The 23627-nt window shown below is 40.5% G+C and overlaps 1 protein-coding gene across 7 annotated transcripts in view; it reads left to right on the forward strand.

Annotated features, from left to right (window-relative positions):
* nrxn2b (neurexin 2b) overlaps positions 1-23627 on the forward strand; it is a 739753-nt gene that overhangs the window by 381844 nt on the left and 334282 nt on the right. For all 7 annotated transcript variants that reach the window (XM_035912885.2, XM_035912888.2, XM_035912887.2 and 4 more), the window contains 3 exons: positions 12399-12518; positions 13553-13934; positions 14917-15107. In XM_035912885.2, coding sequence (XP_035768778.1) covers positions 12399-12518; positions 13553-13934; positions 14917-15107 — 693 coding nt within the window. The remainder of the gene's footprint in view (positions 1-12398; positions 12519-13552; positions 13935-14916; positions 15108-23627) is intronic.

Below are 23627 nucleotides of genomic sequence, written 5' to 3' on the forward strand. Positions count from 1 at the left end.
GTTCGTGAGTAAATCGGTTTGACTGAGATTAAAGTTATTAGATTAGATTACATAAAATAAAACTTCATTAATCCCCCGGGTGGGTTTCTCCTTGGTTTTTACACAGCTGACTAAACGTCAAATAGAAAACTAATTAAACAGAAGTGTGAGACGAGAATTTACGCCAGTGTCCTGTTATATTTTAGATAGCAAGGAGCAGACGGCCGAGTTTATTAAACTCCACCGAGACAGCGGTGACGCTAATCAGAAGGCTAGACCGTCCAATTTCCCCAACCGTTTACTTCCGGCCTACCCGACCTTCTGAGGACCCGGCCCACGTAGACCGCGAAGGCTGGGTCCTCAGGAGGATGCAGCCCATGAATTTGGACACGACCAAGATCTCCAAAGAAGCAGAAATATTTCCAATAAACAGAGCTACATCTCGAACTCTACAGGCCTCATTTTCCATGTTAACATTGCGTCTCAACAAACCACGAGACTTCTGAACTTCTGTTCTTTGAATAGACGAGGCCAAAGTGCAGACATTTGGTCGTAATGCGTAGCAGCATGTCTGGTGAAAAGCAAATACAGAGTAACAGCACAGACACCTCATTACAACTGTCAAACACATTGGTGGAGGGGTAATGATTTGGATTTAAAAGAATAGAATAAAAGGGTTCCAGTTTCCCCAAAGTTCAGACCCTAACCCAGCTGAAAAGCTGTGGAGGCCTCTTAAGAGAGCTGTGCATGAATGAATGCCCACAAACTTCAATGAACTGAAGCAACATTGTCAAGAATAGTGAGTCAGGATTTCTCTACAATGAAAGAAAGAAACTTACATGCAGAAAATTATCACTTGGAATTATTGCTGCTACAGGTAGTACGAGAAGCTAGTGAAACACAGGTTATATTTAGTTTTTAACAGGACTCTAAATGCTAATTGTAGCTTTGCTGACATAAAACAACTTTGACATTTGCTGTTAAAACTGAATTTGGCTTCAGTACTGATTTGGGGGATCTTCTTGTCTTCTTGTCCTTAGCGGGCGACCAACGGCGGTGGTCTGCCGCGCAACCAGTACGCTGCTGTAGGGACCGCAGGTTCTCTTGCTTGACCAACGATTATCTTCCACGCTTTTCGATCTAAGGCGATGGTTCTTGCCTGCTCGAGGTCAAGTTGAAGGGCCTTCAAATTATCCTGGATTTGTTTCATCCATGTCTTCTTTGGTGCATTTCGATGCACCCTCCAATCGGTGGGGCGGGTCAACCAGAGTAGGCCATGGGGGTAGTGGCTCCATTCGACAAATGTGGCCAAACCAACGGAGTCGGCGGCGCTGGATTAGGTCGCCGATCGTCGGTTGGCTGCCGCAGCTGGTGAGGATGGTGTCATTCGAATGACGGTCGCGAAGGGAAACGCCGAGAATGCATCTAAGGCAACGCATTTGGAAAACTTCGAGCTTGCTCAGGTCGTGTTTGAGCATTGTCCATGTCTCTGCGCCGTAAAGTAGAATGGGCAGGATCAGGGTTCGATAAAGGCGGATCTTTGTCGCCAATGAGATGTTGTTCTTCTTCTTTGGGGGATAGCTAATATAAGACCAATTACATAGCATTTCATATTATCCTATGTGATATATGCGTATGGTTCACGTGTGAATACATTTATTTGTGTGCAAGTATATATAATGTTAGGCTGTGAGTGTGGGTTTTAGAACACAGATGTGCAGTATTTATAGGATTTGTTCATTTGAGTGGGAAGTAGGCTTTCAAACGTTTGAACTTAAGAGGCACCATGCTGAGAGGCTCTGTTTAAAGAAGAATCAATATCAAGTCAAGCAGATTCAGGGGAGCTGCAGTTCAGGGGGATGTTTCAAAAGCAGCGAGTTCGGGAGTTTAGGAGTGTATGGAGATTTCTAGGTAGAAAAGTCATGTTAGGGTAAAGACAACACAGTTTAAGGAAAAGGTTTGTTAGAGAGCCAGACAAGTAAGCAAAAGAGTGAGAGAGAGGGGTGTGTGGGTGGAGGGGAGTGGAGATGGGAGTGGGGGTGGTTCCTCTTCATTACCGACAGTAAGGAGCCATGCCAGGAGCACAGATGGCAAAGGAGAGAGGGGACACGGGGTTGGCACTAAACTGCGAAACACTCTAATGCACCGCACACATTGGCACACTCAAACCATCATAAAAAATATGTAAATCTAACAAATAAGTCCTCAAAGCTCAATATGTTTTCCAGATAATTGTGATATAAAGTGCAGGTGGATAGACACGAACATTCGCGTACATATCGCCGCCTCCTCGCTTAGGCCACTTTCCTACACACAAACGTGTCATCGAATTATCCCGCAGCGCTCCTGTGCCACATTCTTGGCCAGAAAAAGAGCAATGCTGACACAGCATCCCTGTCATCATCTTCTGTCCACACACATATTCTGCCCTCTCATTGCCTTCGTTCCCCTCGCCACCGCCAACGCCATAACCCAAGGCCTGAATTAAAATTTTAACAGTACCTTTTTGAAAATGGGTTGGTCTTACTTTCTTTCATTCTCTTTAACGGTTATCCACCCAAGCTTACACACAGAGATCCCAATCATCCAGTTAGGAGCGTACCTGTTTTTGTACAGTATGAAAACAGGACAACATGTTTGTGTGTGGGAGATGTAGCTATTGTGCACAGCATGTACCGCTCTCCTCTGCAAGGTTGAACGGAAGCGTAAGCTCTCACCCGCTTCTGCTCACTCCCTCTCTCTCACTCACAAACACTCATACACGCACCTCCCACAAATGTAGGAAAGAAGAAGACCGTGTAGTCTCAGTTCACTGCCTACGGTACACCTAAGAAACACCCACCAGCTTCTCATTGTTACAGCTGTAACTACTTTGGTGCATGAAAATCAATCTTTTAACACTAGCAACAAACCTGTACACATGGCTCTATATAGAGAATGAGATATCACAAGGTGAAACTGATCAAGTATATTGATTGATTGCTATTCCTGCACTGGCTAAACCAAATATTGGTTTATATCGCACTTTTATATTGTCTGCTTTGCCTTTTTCTTTTTTATTATTCTTAATAAATTGGAAAGCATTGCTGATCAATAGGTGGTGATTACAAGAGCAACACTGGGCTTCATCTGGTTTTTGTTTATTGTTTATTTAATAAGCTCTCGGCTTAATTAAAATTAATTAATTAATTTTCAGTGATAACTTTTATGTACTCGTGCTCTTTTTTACTCCAGTTTGGTTTAACAGCTGTAGTGTTACAGCGATGTTCAAGTTTTTGTATAAGAGACTAAAACAAAATAGCAGGTCTGAATTAAATTGGTCTTTGTAAAGTTATGCATTTAAATGCTATTCCAAAAAACAACAACAAAAAAACCCCCAAAACAGTTTCTGTTTGTTTATTTGGCTACAGATAATCCATCAGCAATTTGTTCCTACCTGCAAACATCCCCCTTGTGACCTGTGTTCGGGCACTGTAGGCAGCCTTGCAATGGACAGTCCGCTGTGAGGCCCCAGTACCAGCATGATATGTAGGGCATATCTGTGGCCCACACTTTGGGTCCACATGGATCCCAGTGGGACAGCCCTTAGTATGGGCTCCCCACACTAAACAGAGAGTAGCAGCATACCCACAGTATAGGTGTGGGGTAGGGGTGTGGACTCCCCTACCCCTATTGTTCAGGGCACACATGTGCAACATGGTACATTACTGCCACCAGTTGGATGTAGTGTGCATCAGAACATTAATTGGAACATAAAAGTAACTTCATCAAGTCAAAGTAACCAGATGGGTGACTTGGCAGATCTTTAAACCCTTCATTCCTGACAATTGCTTGACGATAGTCAAACATGTAAACCACTTCACTATAGAGTCACTTGCCCTCAAACACACACAAAGGAAAACTCAAATCCTTTCAACCAAGATAGTCGATCATACAAAATGGAATATGTATTTTGCTTCTTGAGTTCTTTTGCAGTTTATGAACAAGATCCATTTTCACTTTTATTTCCTTCAGGTTTTCAATCAATCATCTTCTCTCAGCCTTGTATTTCTGTTAGTGTATTAAAAAAAATGTTCTATAGTATCATTTTCTTCAGTAGTCACAGTTACAAACATGCTTGTGCAAGAACACAGTGGATAGGTTATCAGTAAGCTGTGTGGGCCTGGCAAACTCAGTTATCCCACGCAGGGCCGATGTAGGTGTTCCTACACAGCAGTTTTGCCCTTTGGAATCCCAGCATGGGTTTTTATTGGCTAACCCATTTTGGCCTAAGTAAAATGTGATGGGGGGCCTTTCAGGGTAAAAGTGCTTCTGGGCCCGCCTGGGCTAATTCACAAAGAGGCCAATGGAGCCCCGTCTACGTGTACTATGGGCAACCCACAGTGGGTTAACCACAGAATTCCCTCTTAGGGTCCTAAAAGGGCAAAACTGCTGTGTTTCCCACATGGGTATTCTGTGGTCCACTCAAACTACACTTGCATATAAAAATCCACGCAGGGAACCCAAAGGGCAAAACTGCTGTGGGCCTTGTGTGGGCACACCCACTTGAGCTCCATGTGGGATAAGTGTGGGTACAATCCCAAAGCTTACCCACACTTACCCAAAGATGAAAGGCCTGCACTAGTATCTTTGAAGGGTTGGTGCTTTTTCTGTACATCAGTAACTAAAACCCTTTTTTTTACCCATAGCTGTGTATAAGGGTGCTTTTCTTTTGTGATTTAAACTTTTTTGATCCTTTCTGTTGTACTTGTTTCACCTTCTCGCTCCCATTTATTTTTAATAAGTTTGTTATTGCTTTTGAGGACTCTTGGAGGCCCCTGTAAAGTTTTGATATTGTTTTATGCTTGCTTTCTTGTTTTGTATTGATAGAAAGACATTTAATACATCATCCGCTTTGCCCAAACCTTCCCTAATAATTTCATTTGCCTAGTGCCTCATTTATACATATCTTTAAAAAAAAATCCTTGGTCTCCAAGTTGTAATTTCTTTTTAAAATTTCAAAGCTCTGTAAAGTTCCCCTGTGTATAAAATAGCTATAGGCTGTCAGCCTTTAACTACCTCATAAATCTTCTCTGTTGCTCTGTTGGGGGCAAAATCTGAGTCGTACTCATACCAGCTTTGTGTTTTCACCTCCAATTCATATTTTCTTATTCCTGAATTTTTTTGAAAAAGTCAACTTTTGTTCAGGGACTATTTGGCTTTTTTTTTTTTTTTTTTTTTTTTTAACATTTAGAGAAATTTTCATGTAAATATGAGAGGAATTGTTTTTTTTCTCCTAGATCTCTTAGATTGGTATGGGGCAGCAAACATGGGTAGCTACTCCTGCTTAATAATGGCCCTTAATGTATTTATTTATGCATTTTTCAAAATTTTTACACATTCACAAACAGTGGGACAGAGGAACACAGACAATAAAGACATAAAAATCAATAAAAATCAATAACAAAAACAGGAACAAACAAACAAACAAAAACAAAACAAAAAACAGAGCAACAAACCCCACAACAGGGTACACGGCCAGCACTTATTAAGAACAGCAGAGAAGAAAAAAAAGCAACTGGTATACATGTCAAACAACTCACAATCCAGTGAGTCCAATCCACAAGATCAAATCCAAAGATCGCTAGGAGAAGCCGATAACAATTATGTAATAACAGTTATGGGCAACAGCTCAGAATAAAAGCAGTTAAAACAACGTGGTCAGGACCCAGGGTGTGAACTGTCCTTCTTAATGTGGTCTATAAAGGGCCCCCATATCTTCCTGAACTTCTCCATGGAATCAGACGTAGAGAACCGAATTTCTTCCAGGTATAAACAGGAGACCATCTCCACGAGCCACCTCTTGAAGCAGGGAGGGGAGGCAGATTTCCACTCCCCCAGAATCAGACGTTTGGCAATCACCATACCAAACATGAGGGCCTGTTGAACAGCAAAGGGAAGTGCCAAGGAGTCGCTGGAGCAGCCCAAGATCACCATAAGACAGTCAGGATACAGTTGCCTATCGTAAACAATGCTTTAGAAACTAGGAATACTAGTCCAAAAGGCTGTAAGCGTAGAACAGGACCAAAATAGATGGCCAAGAATACCGTCCACAAGTTTACATTTCTTACATTTGGGGGAAACGTTAGGAAAAATCTTGTTCAATTTGGTTTTGGAATAGTGCAGTCTATGGACAACCTTAAATTGAATTAACTGAAGCCGGGCGTTAACAGAGCATAGTTTTATCCGGCTTAACACTTCAACCCATAAATCGTCAGTGATAACCAAACCAGTGTCCCTTGTCCAAGCCTCTTTAATATGGCAAGAGGGGGCTGCCGAAGAAAAAAGGTTAACAAGCCGAGAGCCCTTAGTTCATTTTAAAAGAGGAGGATGTATATCCTTTTTACTTACCTTAAAACTCCATATTCCCTTTCACAGTTCTTTGCATACTTGTGTGTGTGAAAGAGTGTGAACACTGGAGTGTGCTGAGCGCACAATGTGCTTTACCAGATGGGTGCACAAAGGGGGGTTGCCTGAGGTCTATCACCTGTTAGTGAAATGCTAATCATGAACATAAACAAGTCTTACACTCACACACACACACACATATATGATTACAGCACCTGTCTGTCTTGCTAAGCAGATTTTTCAATGCCCCTCTTTACCATATGAATTCGTGGAGAAGCCAAGCATTACAATTCCCCCTGGTCAGCACTGGTTTCCCTGGCTCTGTTTTCTATGCCACTTTGCATGAAAAATCAATTTCAGTCATTTGGTCCACGATCTTCTCATTTTCCATTCGCTCCCGACAGCACAAGCCCCTCTGAGTCTTCCTTCCTCTGGCTTCGTCAGTTCACTGACACCGAATCGGCATTTTCCTGTTTTTCCCCCTCAGAGTGGGGCTGCTGAGCCAAGAATGAAACAAATGGCAGTGAGGTTCTTTCTTGAGCTTATTCTAATTAGTCCGCTGTTAGATTTACCTCTTTCCCACGAGTGCTTGCAAGTGTGTGCGTTTATGTGAATGCATAAATTTGTGCATGGCTCTGCAGAAGCTCATGACCTCGAAAGTCCAGAGCAGTAGCTAGTCAGGGTTGTGCGTTCTTCCAGGGAATTCAAATCACAGAGCTTAGGCTGGTATTCACCTCTGTATCCCATAGTTAAAGACAGCACATTCTGCCAAGCATCATACAATGATATGATTCCTGGAGATTTAGTCCTTTGGAGCTCAACCAAGATAGTAGCTCAGGTTGGCCTGGTTGGTTGGTTGAGTGATGAGATAAAAAAAAAAAAGTGGTGCCATCAGGGAACAACATTATCCTATAACACATGCATTGCATTTACATTTATTTTGTTATGTGATAGCCGATTGGGGACTTTTCAGTGCTGCACTGATACTGGAACATAAATGTTTCGCTACATTTGATGTGAATCCTGTGGCATTTTAGTTGTTTTTTTTCTTCAATCTGAGTAGATCGGGGTATAAGCTGTCTTGTTAAATCAGACACACCATCACAGTCAGTTGCCCCTAGACAAATTTGACCCTTTAACTCGCAGACGCACCCTGCAGTTGCCCCTGACCCCTGCAATCTCAACACACTAACTGCATATGCTCGAGCAAACCCGATAAGCGGCCTCTGTACGCCTCTCTGTACGACTGCATGACTCATTGCTGCTTTCATAGTCGTCCACTGTTACACCAGCAGCAAACTTACTGCCTGTAGCCCTGTGATGGTGTGCTGTGGCGTTGTCATTTTGGCAAGCACATTTGCCCAGCAAATCTCAGACTGGCTTTGCTCCCTCTGGCCAGACTTTGGTGCACTGGTTGACTTAATAATCATGCCAGAAAGCTTGCTTGGTATATTATATAGCCTTTATTATTTGGAGCTAATTCTATGTGACAGCTAGATGTTAACAGGACCACACAAAACTCTGACATTGTGCAAAATGCAAAAGAATCTAAGTGAAACATATATGTTTAATAAAGGGGCTTGGAGTCGTGGTGTCTGTGACAAATATGAACAGGGATAAGAAAAGTCATTAGGCAGGGCGAGATATTCAAACTGTCAGATTCTTCTTCTAGCTACACATATTCAGTGTTGGGAAGGTTATTTTTAAAATGTATTCCATTACAGATAACAGAATACATGCCCCAAAATGTACTCTGTAACGTATTCTGTTACGTTACTCAATGAGAGTAACGTAACAGAATACTTTGGATTACTTAATATATTATCATGCTTTTTACAGCTACATGAATGTACTATTGCTGTGATTTATTACTGTTACTGAAGGTCCGCGGCTCCCAACCGTAGTAAAGGGACCTCTGGCTAATACGTCGGGTTCCATGTTGGGCTGTAGCCGAAAAAGAGCTTTACTTTGTTGTGTGGAGAGGCGTTGAAAGACTGCTGCAACGGAACTTGTTGTTTCGGAGGAAAACACGAACACGGTGTACAGTCGAGTCTTAATAGCTTACGAACAACTGGGCTCGTCAGGCTCTCTTCTTGGCTGCAGTGGTTTTATTATATTTACATGCTTCCAGCTCCCGTTTTTGCTCGAGGACAACTCGTACTTTTCCTTTTTCTCCCTCCCTCGCTCACAGACACATAACGAGTATGGCAGTCCATTCTCCCTGCAGCACGGACTACACTGCCTATGATGCTACATTCTTTAGAGCTATACCTGTAGCATTCTGCCTATTAGCTTAGCACAACAACAACAAAAAGGCGCTCTCTCACCCAGGAAACATGTAAAGAGAGAGCGTCACCCTGTAACCATGGCAACCGTAACGCTGCCGCCTGGAACAACAGAACGTAGCTGTCAAACAAAACCCAAACAGTCCTGACCCGCCACAATATGAAACAGGGAAGTACCGCCGTGTAATCCATTTATTTCAACAAAGTAACTGTATTCTAAATACCACCTTTTTAAACGGTAACTGTAACGGAATACAGTTACTCATATTTTGTATTTTAAATACGTAACGGCGGTACATGTATTCTGTTACTCCCCAACACTGCACATATTATCAGTGGTCTAAGAGATATTTGGATCTCTGCTTTTTTTGCAAAGTAAGTGAAAACAAACATTTTTCATGTTTTATTTCTTGATTGTCGTGTTGTCAGCATTGCTCACTGAGTGATTATAAGCTATTCTCTCATAAGTTGTCGTGATCAGAGTTTAGACAAAATAATTAAACAACTGTGCTCAAGTACTTGCTGTTGCCCCAGATGCCTCACAGCCTGTATAGAGGCTGATGGCAACAACCTGCAGCCATTGGCTGAGGACCTGTGTTGCATTGATCCGATTGCATTAATCAAGGTTGTTTACAGAGAGAAAACAGCAACCAATGATGGATGGCTGCTGGTAATTATGCAACAGCCCTCAAGCATCACACCTCTCACTAATGGTGAGCTGACACAGTCAATGACAGTAGTCCACAATCGTAGTTATTTTTACTCTTTTCAGTGCCTCTGTGATGCATTTAGAAGGTGTAAAGAAAAGTGGCAGGATGGAACAAAGGAATGAGAGAGATAGAGGCACAAGGAGCTTCTGTTTATATGATCACAGCCCTTTGCCCCGCTGATCAAGACAGAGTAAGAAGGCACAAGTGGCAGAATGAGAATTCATTTCATTTTAATAATTGTCGGCTTCTTCATTAACGAGCCCTCTTCCCCTCCTTGTTTTTTCACCAAGGAGTACTTCTCTCGGAGAGTGGCTACATTACCAGCTTAGTGGCTCATTTAACCCCATACTGCAAGTCCTTAGTGTTGCTGTTTGCCTTGTTACCTGGGCAGTGAAGTAAGGCTTTACTTAATTTAACTGCAAGCAATATCACCACCAACTTCATCACAATCGGTCTGAGGCAGTCAGTGTTCTCCAGTGATCACCTATGGGTTTAGGATCAGGACATTAAATTCTTTCAAGTTTTAGTGAAAACTGAAATGAAATGTTAATTCACTAGCACTTAATGAGGTAACATTTACACATCTAGATATTTACTGTAATTAAACCTGGTGATGGTGACATTTTAAGCATTCCCTAGTGCTGTAGCTTAGGGAATGTAGACTAAAAGGAGTAATACTTTAAGAAGAAAACACAAGTTGACATTTTATTAAAAACTAGTCAAAAATGTCATTGAACTTGACACTTACCGTAATTGTTTTTTAAAAAACACGTTGGTTTTTTTTAACGTTGAATACGTTTGAAAAATTGAACAGGGTAGTGGGACAAGGAGGGGGGCAGCAGTGAGCCTTTAGAGCTACAGACAACAATCTATACGTCTCCAACTTCTCAGCAAGGCTAACAGCTCTGGTCACAGTGCTCTTCATTTTGGGGATTCATGCTGTTTGTAGCATAAAATCAGATAATCACCGGTTACAGACTTAATCCGTCTTGCCCACATAGGTATTAAACGACTTTAACTGAAAGCATTTTTATTTTAAAATCAACAAAAGTCAGCAAAACTCGTCTTTAACCTTTGACAGTGGACTTGCATCCCCACCTTATCTGTGCTTTCCCTCCAGTGTTTCCAACTTTGACCATAGAGCCTAACGGGTCTCTGGCTGCACTTTTACCACCTTCTGCCCAGAGCTTTTTGTTGCTTGGCTAGCCCGGCCAGAGGAGCATACATTTTTGTCCGCCATTGTTAGAGGTATTATAGCCAAATTACTCTTGCTGTGTGGGTAGCGGTGGACCTGGCTCTCCTGTGGCCTGTAGAAGCGAGGGAAAATACATATTACATGGACTCCATTCTGAAGCTCTAGCTGTTCCCATTCATTTTTGTTGTACTTTTCTAACTTTTACACTCTTACATCAGCCAGCCAGCTCTACTGCAGCTCTGTTGCACTTTTTTTTCCTTAGGTTTTTGTGGGGCTCTTTTTTTTCTGTCTTCGCTGTCATCCATTTTCACATTTTATCTCTGCACTCCTGCATATCTTCGTATCAGCTTTAATTTCTCTGCTTGCAACTTTCCTCCACACTTGCTTTCTTTGCATCTATATAGCAGCCTCTTCCTTTCACATATGAGGGATCAAAGTGTTTCTTTCACATTTTATGTAGCCAAAGGAAAAAAAAATAATGAAAAAACAATATAATAAAAAAGGGACAGGGGTAAATGGGAAAACGGTTCTCCAGTGAGCAGTGTGTGTTCTTGCCAAGTGGGGCCATCAATTGATGGTACATTCCTTTTTTTCCTCTAGACTAAATAATTTCACACAGAACTGGGAAAGGGACCGTCATATTTCACCAGGCTGTACTACATCATCCACTCGAGCAGCTGCACACTCCAGCTCCAGCCGGCTAACTAGTCAGAAGCGAGGCAGTGACCCTGCAATTGGTGTGGGACAGCAAATATTAGACTCAAAATAAGCAAATCATCAGTGCTAATGGTGTAAGAAAGCCACAATCTTTTGATGTCATAGTGTCTCTATTGATCTGCCTCAATGGCCCTCAGTCTACTTCAGAGCCGCCTAAAAGAATGGATGAGGCTGGTGTCTTTTGGCTTTCTACTATTTCAGTGTGTCCTGTTACCACTGAGGTGAAAGTTTCCCATCATTATATTGTTGTTGACAAAAACTCTCTTCCTTCTCTCCAATCATTGATTATAATGATCACCCCAGTCCCACTACAGCTAGACCTTCATTTAGAGTTTGAATCCATGTGATATAAGGATTTTACTTTTTTTGGCCACAGCCTTTACGCTTATTCATCTGTATTCAGTCCACAAAATTTGGCACTGCTCTACCACAGAACCTGCTCCTACCTTGACTTTTAGCGAAGAATAAAATCAGATCATTGCTGCATTCATAACAGAATCAAAACCCACACTGTTTTTCTGCTGCCGGTACCTCACGCCAGCAGTTTTTTCTGATGTTGAGGAAATCAAGCTCTGTCATTGGCAGCTTATAAATAGCCTTCTCCCCACTTTGAAAACATTCTTATGTAAATATTTCTCTATAGAGCATCTTAGCAAAACCATATGCCATTCCACAAAACTGTGTATCCTTTAGTGGTAGAGCTGAGGAGATGAGAATTGGGAGTAGAGAAATGGAAAGAGAGAATTAAGGAGGAGAGTGGTGGAGGGAGGTTTTAGGAGTGAGCAGTTAAACCACCTGGTCTCCTCCACTTATGCAGCACATCGAGATGCTTTGTGAAAGCAGGACATGCCTTCATATAATGTCTGCAACTCAGCGTGTGTCGGGCTAGATATTCAGTTCCTTTCATGCCTAGCATAGTGAGAAAATCAATAGCACGAATGTGTTTTGCAAACATGCAGGTTTTCTCTACCAACCCTGTCACCTACAGTGTGTGACCTGTGTGTGTGTGTGTTGGGGGGTAGGCTGGGAGGTGGAGGTGGAAGGAAGGTGTTTGGGGTGGGGGTTGGTAGGCGCACACATCATTTCTGCTGTGCTGTTTTGTGATTTTAACTCCCCCTACAACAGGCAAAGGACCCGAGACACTGTTCGCGGGGCAGAAGCTGAACGATAACGAGTGGCACATGGTGAAGGTGGTGCGGAGAGGCAAGAACCTACAGCTGTCTGTGGATAACGTCACAGTGGAAGGTTAGTTGTGATTAGGACACTGAGGATTCATTTGGTGTGAGATGCTGTAAATGAGCGTGGTGCTGCATTCTCAAATCCACGTGTTCTGCTGATAATGTATGTACAACAGGCTCAGAGCAGCTGTTTTGCTAGTTGTCATTAAAACATCTGATTTGAGGCATAAAGGTGACAAATTAGAGTTAAAATGAATGAGACATTTTTATTGTTGAACTCATATTTACAGATAATGGCAATTCAGCTGGCAAGCGTTTATTTGCAAATAATGCTAAATTTAAGATGTTTGTACCCAATTCCCAATCTCCATGACAACCTTCCAAGCATCCCGCAGTGACTTACGCTATATCTAATTTTTAAAGCCTTTAAATGCCAGGTACCTTAGCTGCAAAGCCTGGCAAAGCCATAAAAATGTATAAAAAGCAAAAGGATACATACATATTTGAGGCTGAATACAGACAGAGCTTTTTTGGGGATTTCTATTTTACTTACCACGAGTGAGCAAGCCAATGAACAAAGTTCAAAGAAATTGGTTCTGCCTGTATCCAAGAGAAGGATAAAAGGTCAAATACAAGGTGGAATCAGAGGCGCACATAACATTGTGGCCTCAGGCGAAAGGATGGGAGGGCAAAGGCTGAGCGAAAAGGTGAGTTTGAGGGTGTGTGGTAGATGAAAAGGGGAAAAAAAAGAGTGGGCATGTCGAGACCATTAGCGAAAATCAACCCTGTGAAGACTGACATTATTCACAAACTAGTGCCTGAGAAAGAAAAAAGGAAATGATGCCAAGAGATGCCTTGCGGGCTCTTCCAGGTTTTAGTAGGGAAAGGATTTCAATCGGCAGTTTACCAAGACCATTACTCCTTATCTGTCCTGAAACACAACTGTATTGTTTAGCGTAGATCAGCAATATAACTGATTACTATACTGTAAAGACGATAATAGTAATTATAAAAGAAATTAATAAAGGCTAATAATAATGAAATGTAGTACCATCTGCTAATGTTTTTTTCTTTGTTATCTTTGTTATCCACAATCTTTAGGCCAGATGACTGGTGCCCACACACATCTTGAGTTCCACAACATTGAGACGGGCATCATGACTGAGCGCCGCTTCATATCCGTGGTCCCCTCAAACTTCATTGGCCATCTGCAGGGCCTGACCTTCAATAGTGTGCCATATCTAGACCAGTGTAAAAACGGGGACATCTCCTACTGCGAGCTGAATGCCCGCTTTGGCATGCGCCACATCATTGCGGATCCGGTGACATTTCGAACAAAAGGCAGCTACTTAGCATTAGCGACGTTACAAGCGTATGCCTCCATGCACCTGTTCTTTCAGTTTAAAACCACCACGCCTGATGGCCTGATGCTCTTCAACTCCGGAGATGGGAGCGACTTTATAGTTGTGGAACTGGTAAAGGGGTGAGTTTTACTTGGGTTTTTCTTAATTGTCTAAATCATTTTATGTTTTTTCATTATTGTATGCTATGCCTAAAAAAGATGATGTTGCTTTTCCCCTGCGCTCTGGAGATTTCTGTCCACCAGCCCTTGTTTTTACATAAGCACATATATTTTCCCCACAGATCAGTGAGTCATTTAATGCTGCTATGAATCAGAGTGGGCTCGGTGTAACTTAGTTTAGAGTATGTTTGTGAGTAATCATAATCAGTCATCTTAAAAGCTCAGCTGAAAGCTTCGCATCCTGTAGCTTGTTAGTGGTTGGTCAACAGGAAGTAGAGATATCTGGTTTTTCTCAGGTTGTTTTTTTTTTTCTACAAAGACTTGACAAAGCCATCACAACCCCAAAATAAAGTGGTTGGACTTGTGAATCGCATCAACCTAAAAGCTGCTTATAATTAGGGTCTCCAAAAGAGGCTTTTGGTAGTGTTTGTCTCTTCCCTTGTGCTCTGAATTCGGCATCGTTATGACACAAAAGCCTGAGCTGCTTCTACCCTGAAAAGACAAGAGGCTACATAAAGGAATTGGACTCAAGGTAGAAAAAAAAAAAATCACAAACCTTGAATGAAACAAGCACAATAGCTTTAACCCACAACACAAAAGACAGCCATATTTGTGTGAAGGAGGGAACTGTGCCACCGCATCTGCCTGTGGCCAAGCACAGAGTTTTAGACAAAGTAGGTATCTATATTTACATGTTTAACCAGCCAGAAAAAACTCCAAAACAAATCACAGTTTCCAAGTACAATTACATAAACGGTTGGTATTTTCCCCCCAAAAAATGTTCTTACAGCATCTTGGAGAAAATTTAGGAAAAAAGTCACCCAAGGAAGATTTGATATAAAATTCAATTTTCCTGAAACAAATGAGCTTGTTTAAGTCGTGCACCGCTGTTGAGTTACAAGAGTTAGGAACACAGTCCTAATCCTGACGTCTTTCTTCAAAGGTACATCCATTACGTCTTTGATCTCGGCAATGGACCGTCGCTGATGAAGGGCAACTCAGACAAACCACTCAACGACAACCAGTGGCACAATGTGGTGGTGTCCCGGGATGCCAACAATGTACACACACTCAAGATTGACTCACGCACCGTTACTCAGCACTCCAATGGAGCGCGCAACCTGGACCTCAAAGGTAACAGCAGCACTGTAAAATCTTCCAGAAAACATTGGCGCTTGCAGGAAATAACTATCCCAGTGTCATCCGTGGCCTGTCCCTTTAGTGTTGTTGGAGGATGGCCATAAACACACGCCAGCTCAAATCCATCTAAATTATAACCACTCTGAGCATCCCAGTGGCTTTTCGAATAGGACTTCTGCATATTCATTGGTTTTCTTGAGGATTCCTTTGTTTTTGTGGGCATGTAGCACAGTTCTGGTTTGATATTCACACATATTGCACAAAAATGGCTCCAAAATCCACTTTGGTTGTGTTACCAGGTGCGTTTGTTTTTTGTTTCTTTGTCCGGGCATATGTGATTAACGGACAAAAATAAATATGCTGGCCAAACAAGAGTGGACAGTGGTTGCAATAAAAAGGCTGTTTGCTTTAAAAGGTGATCCTCCTTGTTCAGCATGTGGAGGGCAATAACACCAACATCTTTCACCAATCACTATCTGACCTGAATCCAACATCACACAACAAAAAGAATCATACCAGAAACAATAACTGCTCTTCGCTTCTTGTTTAGACTGAAGATTTTTAAAAAACAAAAACACATAGTGAATTACTTTTACCCACAAAATAATGAGCTTATGTGATGGAGGCACCTTTCACTACTTTGACTTTTTAAATGTTGCGTCTCTGTGAATCCGCTCTAATTAAAAGCCTTCAAAGGAAGGCGCTCGGCAATTCCACAAAATGTTTTACAGCATGTGAATAATATCTTTGGTCTGCTTTAAGAATGTCAGCAATCAATAAGTAACACGCACTTCTTGGATCTAGGGTATTAACAATGGACAGCAGAGGATAGACTGCTAGACCATGGCTAGACTCTTTCAAGTACCACCATGAACACACATTAAGTTTGGCACTGGAGGAAACACTTTGATTTTGCCAGTGTTGTGTCCCAGAGCTTGGAGTGCTTTTCAGGTTACAGGGGATTTTTGTGTAAGAAACATCAGAAGTCAGGGTGACTCCCTGGGCACACTGATGGCTGTGAGGAGTCAAAAGATCAAAAAGCAGCCCGAGCTTTTTTGGGGAATGATTTATTCACAGACCTTACCCTTTTTTCCAGTTTTGTCCATTGCAGTATGCACAGTCCACCAAAGCAGAATAATCCTAAGGCAGTCTGTAGAGGAAGACGTATAGAGGAATGGGAAATCCATATCTTCCCTGGTTTACAAAGTAGTGAAATATGCAAGTGCAAGACAGCTAGCAAGTTGATCTTAAAATTTGCCACCTAAAGTGTAAGGATGAATGTTTTCTACATGTTTTATGTTGAACTATATTTTGTGGTCATTTCATAATGTTGTCAATAGTGAGTTCAGGAACCACTAGACATAATTGTTTGCTTTGAGTGTAGCTTTTAACGCTGTATAATTGTGTATTCATTCTCCATTGCATGCACTGCATGTATACAGCATGTCTACTGTGCAGTGCGAGGCGAGCAGGTTGGATATATTACGAGTGAGATACAGAATGAGACAATACCATTTATATTCCTATAGTTTACAAATTATTTACATTGCATGTGTTTGCATGTCTCCCCTCTGTGCATGAGAATTTGCTCACAGAGTGATCATTGTAAATATAGCTGCAACCATAGCACAGCTGTTGTCTTGAATTTGTGTTTATGGCCTTTTTGTCAAAAGATGTTGCAGTTTTCTAAAATTAGTGTTTTTAACACTGCAGAACTGGCTGCTGCTTCACAAAGTAGGCTTAATTAGCTGCATTTAAGTCGCTATTGCACACGCGCTGTGTTCTGTGTTAAAAACAGAAAAACACAGAGTTTATTTGAGATTTTTTTTAATGAATATTCAGTATGTATGAGTGAAGACATGTAACACCATGACACCCACCGATACTTGTCAGAATGCAAGCGTGTGATGACAACATGGTTATATTAATCTACACGTGACTGCACGTGGCTGTCAGATGAACTCTTCTGCAAGCAATACAACTACTGATTATGCACTGAAGTGATAACAAACCGTACTTGATTCTAATAATATGCTTCCAACTGAACATACAAAGACAGCTGCCCAGCACAGAAGTATACAGCAACAATGGCACAATTTGCATATTCAAAATTACAGACACCAAATTGATTTTCATTTTCTTAAATGAAGCAGAAGGCATCTTTTCATTGTCCAATCAACACATTCTCAGCATGGCTGGGGAATAACCCTCCATCTGTGTCGTTAATGTGCATGCTGCTGTGTTCAAAATCTATGTATTTTCAAGGTTCCTTTTCTTTATTTGAACAATTCTTGCCTGCAGGAGGTAGATATCGAAGCAGCTTGGTGCTAGTGGGAAGAATAATGGCTGTAAATATCACTTTAGAGGACTTTAGAGGGGGTTAGGGGATGTCTCTATCCTCAATTCACTTGTCTAATTGAGCATTCAAACACAGTAGAACCACAGAGAATATCTGTGTCAATCCTCCTGACAAAATATTGCGCTCAAACACTGTAAACACAAGAACAAACCACCAGGGCTAAATGTGTGTAGTTTCATAGGTGATGAAAGTCTCTCGAGAATTATATATAAATATATATATTTAAATTTGATAAACAGAATATGTTTTTCCGCTTTTTTTATATACTCGTGTTACTTTTCAGTGGTTACACACAAAGCTTTGTTTTAAAAAAAACCCCCAAAAAACAGACGAAATAGCAACAATAAGACGTTCCTCTCGATCTCTTTGCTTTGCTTTAACACCATTTCAGTCTGCATTTCAAAGGGGAAAAAAAATCCAATTCTCCGAGCTTTATCTGTGTAATTGCACAGAGAAAATGGGGAAAATGGGTTTTGTGCTCTCTGTCTTCCTTTCCTTTGTTTTTGGACAGGCAAAAAATCTTCAAGGCATTCCTCTTTGTCAGCTAAAGTATGATGATGGAACAACACACACAGTCTGCCCAGGATAGCACTGAGCGGTTTTGTAGAGTAAAAGCAGGTCTTAGAGCAAGACCCGTTGTGATGCATGTTCAACATACATCACAAAGGGAATACGGCTGCGTCAGTTTTGTCAACATACTGCAAGTTGTTACCATATTCTTCTACTGCAATAGCTTGGTTTATTCTAGGACATATTCACATTTTTCTTTCCCAGTCATCAATATTATATCACGATGAGTGCTTATTTGTGGAACGTGAAATTACACATTTATTACTAGTTTAGAATATATAATAGATAGGAAATTACAGTAAAAACAATGCAATGATTATTAATGGTTACAGATTGGTTAATAATTGGTTTGCAAACAATTATGTGGATGGTTTGAGCCCCAAACTTACTTGGTTAGGCTTAGTAAGATCGAAGTTTGGTGTAAAATAATAACTATTATCATCACACATGTGATGGACAATCAGTGGGTTTGACTAAGCAGCAGCACATATCAATAAAGGTTGTCGCTGACATATTATATACTGTGTTTATAATCATAATCATACATACTATGTGCTATAAGCTGATATCATGAGAATGGCATTATTTTAATCTCTTATCAACTTTATAATATAATGCATAAAAAAATACAGTCATATTCATGAATGTAGTTTTTTTTTTTTACAATTAGAAATATAACAAATGTAAATTTTATTAGGATTATGAGTAAATGTAACAAAATGTGAGGGTCATTATAAGTATTACCACTAGTTTCATCCTATATAATCAAAAGACACAACGAAATTGATTGAAACAGTTTGTAGAATCTTTGGCTTCGTCTTGATGTAAATTGTTATTGATTACTGACATGCCTGCAGAGTCTCTGCTTTGATCCAATAATTAATTATTAATTATTATTACAAAATTAATTACCCCAGAATAAATAAAAATGTAAAAAAGGATTTTCTTGATTAAACACTCGCTTTATTCTCTGCAGGAATTTCATTTGATGCCTCATGCTGTGAGCTCTCCATTTGCCTCTTTCCATATTTTCCATTTTTTAACCCTAAATCTGATGGGGTGTTGGTCTATCCCCACGTTTCCTGTTTAAAATGTTTCACCGCTTAACTAATGCTGTTTCTGAGTCTTCAATAATGGCATATTTTAAAAGTCACAAGGTCTAACTGATATCATGTTACATTACTAATTACCTCGTTCATTTTCAGGCTTCACTATAATTATATGAACAAGACTATCACCAAGACGACAGCCTTCCCCTGGAAAGATAACAAGAACAATTAGCAGATTCTTTCGTTGTGACAGGAAGCTACAGGGTATACATGATATGTTTTCGTCTCGTATTACGCTTGCACCAACAACACCACTTGGGGTGGACAAAGGCTAAGAGACCCAATTTGTTTATGCTAATTATGGCAGTTATCACAATTAATTTAACAATGATATATTGATCGTTAATTCATTAGTGTTATATAAGGACACTTACCGGTAATTAGTTTTCACTAAAGCCAATGAGAATATGTGTCCTTTGCTACATCCTGTACACTACATATACACATTTTTACTACTATTGTAGCAGTCATACTGTTGTATGGAGATCCATTCTTATAGATGCACAGAGATGTACTTTACTAAACACATGGTAGTTATTACATATTAAAATCTCAGTTATGCATTTTGAATTTTGGGAGAAAATGATTTAAGCTGGGAAGCTGAGCTGCCTTAAACCTCAGCACTAACGACAGATTTCATCAAAATAAAACAATAAATTCTTAAATGTAGGTCATTTGACTGGCACTACTCAATTTGAGCACTCGAAGTGCTTTCTTAATCTCTCTATCATACACACAGTCACACACAGGTTTGCACACACTGATGAATGCATTGTGTTCAACTCTGTGATCAGTAGGAGCTGCTGGGGATTGATCCACTGACCCACTCCAGCACCTGAGCCACAGCTGCCCCAATACGAAGCTAGTTTAACTTCAGGCTGACTGTTATTATAGCGATGCTTTTTTACCTCTTTTAAATCTGAAATTGAAGTGAACAGTGCCGGGCCTGTGGAAAAGGAGGTAAACATAAACATCGATTGCCCTGAGGGAATAATTTGTTTTACTATGCAAGAAACACGAGAATGTCAAAGATATTAATTGCCTTTATTAAATACAGTGATGGGGAAATGAGGGTCATTAACAACAGTAGAATAAATCTATTCAGGATGAGGAGATGAATGGAGGAGGAGCGTATTTAAACAGTATATGTCCCTTTTCTTTTGAAGATGCTTGCTAATGAGGCATATTTTTGTGTAATTGTAAAGTAATGACATTCTATTTCCCAACAAAAGCAGAACAAATTGAAGCACAATATGGAGAACAGGAGAGAAAGACAAACAGGTACACACATTTTAATGAGCTCCGCAGTAAAATAGAGATTAGCCAATTGATTGACCCAAAGCTTTGCAATAATGTCAGCATCTGACCACTACCTAAAGTCTCTTACTAATACAGCCACAACATCAAAATCCTTTTATATTTTATATAGACCAGAAGATTAATTCTTCTTCTTTTTCTGTTACCATTTTTTAGAGGCACATGCAAATGGTCAGTGGAAGTAAATACAGGATTCAGGCAGAATTCAAAAGTGTCGGTGTCGTTAATCAAAAGTTTCATGCTGCTGAGATGCCCTTTCATTTTTCTATATTCTATGTCAGCTACTTCCAAGTTAGGAAAACCTAGATCGCTACCTTCCTCTCTCCTGGAAAACTTTAGCACTCTCCTGTGGCAGTGGCTAGAGTTAAAAGGCAGAATGTACTTCCCAAAGCTGATAGATACTCTAAAGGTTTTCAGTTTGTCAGGAAACAGAACCATGTCATCTGAAGTGATCCCATAAAATATGGAAAGGCCGCAACTGTTCATCCATGTTCAAATGCATAGCAGCGATGTGGCTACTAGGAACCATTCTGGGTTTTCAGGAAAACTGTACTTTTCTTAGTATATCTGCTCTCTGCCAAGATACATGAAGAAAAAAAACTAGTATATGTAAGTAGAGATGGACCGATCCGATATTACGTATCGGTATCGGTCCGATACTGACCCAAATTACTGGATCGGATATCGGCGAGAAATAAAAAATGTAATCCGATCCATTAAATATCAAAAAAGCACCTCACAAAACTTGCTACAGGCGTAACTCGGCTCATAACCATAGCACGTCGCAGCAGTATGCATCACGTGATAGAGCGGCTGTGTGTATTTGTAGCCTAGCTAGCAAACCAGTATTTCATCTCCAAGGAAGTTATCTCAGAGAGAAGTAAAGCAAGTGTGTAAGTTCATCTCTGAATGTTTGTAAAGCATTCCCACGTTAAGCTTAACAACTGATATATGGAGCGACTGCCTCTCTCTCTCCCCCTCTCTCTCTCTCTCCTGCTGCGACTTCAATCGTGAAACTGCTTAATGATCAGCTGATCGGCTTTTCTGTCGAGAGTCCGTCTCTCTTCTTAGTTTTTGGCCCACTTCTCACCAAAAAGAGGAAACCAGCGGCTGAACAACAGCAGCACTATTAAGCTTGATAAGCTGTTGTTAGAATTTATTTAATATTACTTTCTACACCAGGATCTTTTTCTACGCAGCTGACGCTCGTAACTGTGCAGGGACGGATCTAGCAAAGTTTAGCCAGGGGGGGCCGATAGGGCATGAACAGGCAAAAGGGGGCACAAAGACATACTTTTCTTTCTTATTCTCATTTAAAATATCTAGCTTTTAATAAATAATTATCTGAATCTTACACCCAAAGTTTTAATCTGATGTAAAATGTATAGAAGTCCATTACTGTATATAGTGACGAAGTCTAACATACCCTAGTAAGCTATAGTACTTTTTCCTTTGGGAAGGTACCATCTGTGCAGTCTGCAATTCTGTTGAAGAAAGATGTTGAATCTATTTAATTATTCTTGAAAAATAATTTATTTCTGTGCATTTTCCCCCCTGCATCAAATTAAATTTGATTACATCAATTAAGCATCATGAAGTGGAGGGTGGTTCCCTTTTTTTTTTTGCTGGGAGTTTGCAACCCTATTAGTTAGGTTGCTTAATATTTCTGCTAAGTACTCTTTAAAATACCAGAATAGGGAGGATGGAGCAGGTTTAAGTTTATTAGATTGATCAGTGTTGCTGAACTATGAAATATAGTGCAGTGTATTTTTTACATACAGGTATAACAGAATAGCTTTAGTTATTTATTTAAACTTGAGTATAAACTTATACAAAATGCAACAAGATATTAAAAAAACGTTTTATTGATTAAAAAACACACTATATCGGATTCATATCGGTATCGGCAGATATCCAAATTTATGATATCGGTATCGGACATAAAAAAGTGGTATCGTGCCATCTCTATATGTAAGTGGTTCAGTCATTCTTATATTATGGATTTTGGGGAATATTGTCACACTTCATAGAAATTTTTGCTTGCTTGTCCTCCCCACAGGCGAGATATATCTTTTGCCTCCCTTCTCTGTAAGAGGATCACGATGTACAGCAGTACAGCAGCCCTGGAGCTGCTAGGAATTCATTGTCTCACTCAAGGACACGGTGGCTTCGAGTGTATTCGGTAAACAGTGTGATCGTCCCCACATTCTGAGATAAAATGAACATAACTGTAACTACCTCTGACCTTGACTCAGCCATGGTATGTGTTTTATAAACACTTGACTGTGTATATTTCCCGCTGCCCAACATCGGGCTTTGAAGGGTATACTGTAAGGGCAACAATGTCTTGCATCAGGCGCTGGTCATGAGCAGAACATCATCGCTGCTACAGTGGGTGCCCAGCCCCGGTCCTCCTGAGAACACTGTCACCACTGGTTTCACATTTCCGCTTATTCAAAGGAATCTTTTGTCAGGATGGACCTAAAACATCAAAATCTAGTCATCCTTTGATGATGTACATACACTATTACATCCCGAGGGGTTTCCTGTCCTCCCATTATAGTGTATGTCATTACCATAATGCTAGGGCCCGTTCTATTATGTGAAAGGAATACATTTCTCTTCTCCATCTCTTTTGCCTCTTTTTGTCGCCCTCTTTCTGAGTGTCATGTCCACGTGAATAGCCTTTAAAGCCTGCTTCTTTGTGCCAACAGTTACAAAAGAACTGTTAAATAAAGATCTCGTACAGTGCAACAAAAAAAATGTCCAACAGTTAAAATTGAAATTACATTTGTGTGTATTTCAGGCTGTACTTGCATTTATGTAACACCTTTCCAGCACTCAAAGTGCTTTATATGTCTTAAATGTAAATACTGCGAGTCTTCTTCTTCACCTCTATACACAATTTCAACTTTAATGACTTCTAATCTGAATGCTCTAAATATGCTGACAGCCAACCAAAGCAATCTGAAATGTCAAGTGTGGAGGTGTCATTAACTACAATTTCTCTAATGGCCACTCTACAAAGAACTATTTTTGCTTTCACTAGGTTAGAAGCCTTTGCTTTTCTGGGAGCATATTAATAACTCATTGATATCTGAATTAGGAATGGCTCATGTCAAATACAGATAACTCCTATCTCCTATACCGATACCAATT

The sequence above is a fragment of the Neolamprologus brichardi genome, chromosome 3 (assembly GCF_056152115.1).
Source record: "Neolamprologus brichardi isolate AB-2024 chromosome 3, ASM5615211v1, whole genome shotgun sequence".
Taxonomy (NCBI): Eukaryota; Metazoa; Chordata; class Actinopteri; order Cichliformes; family Cichlidae; genus Neolamprologus; species Neolamprologus brichardi.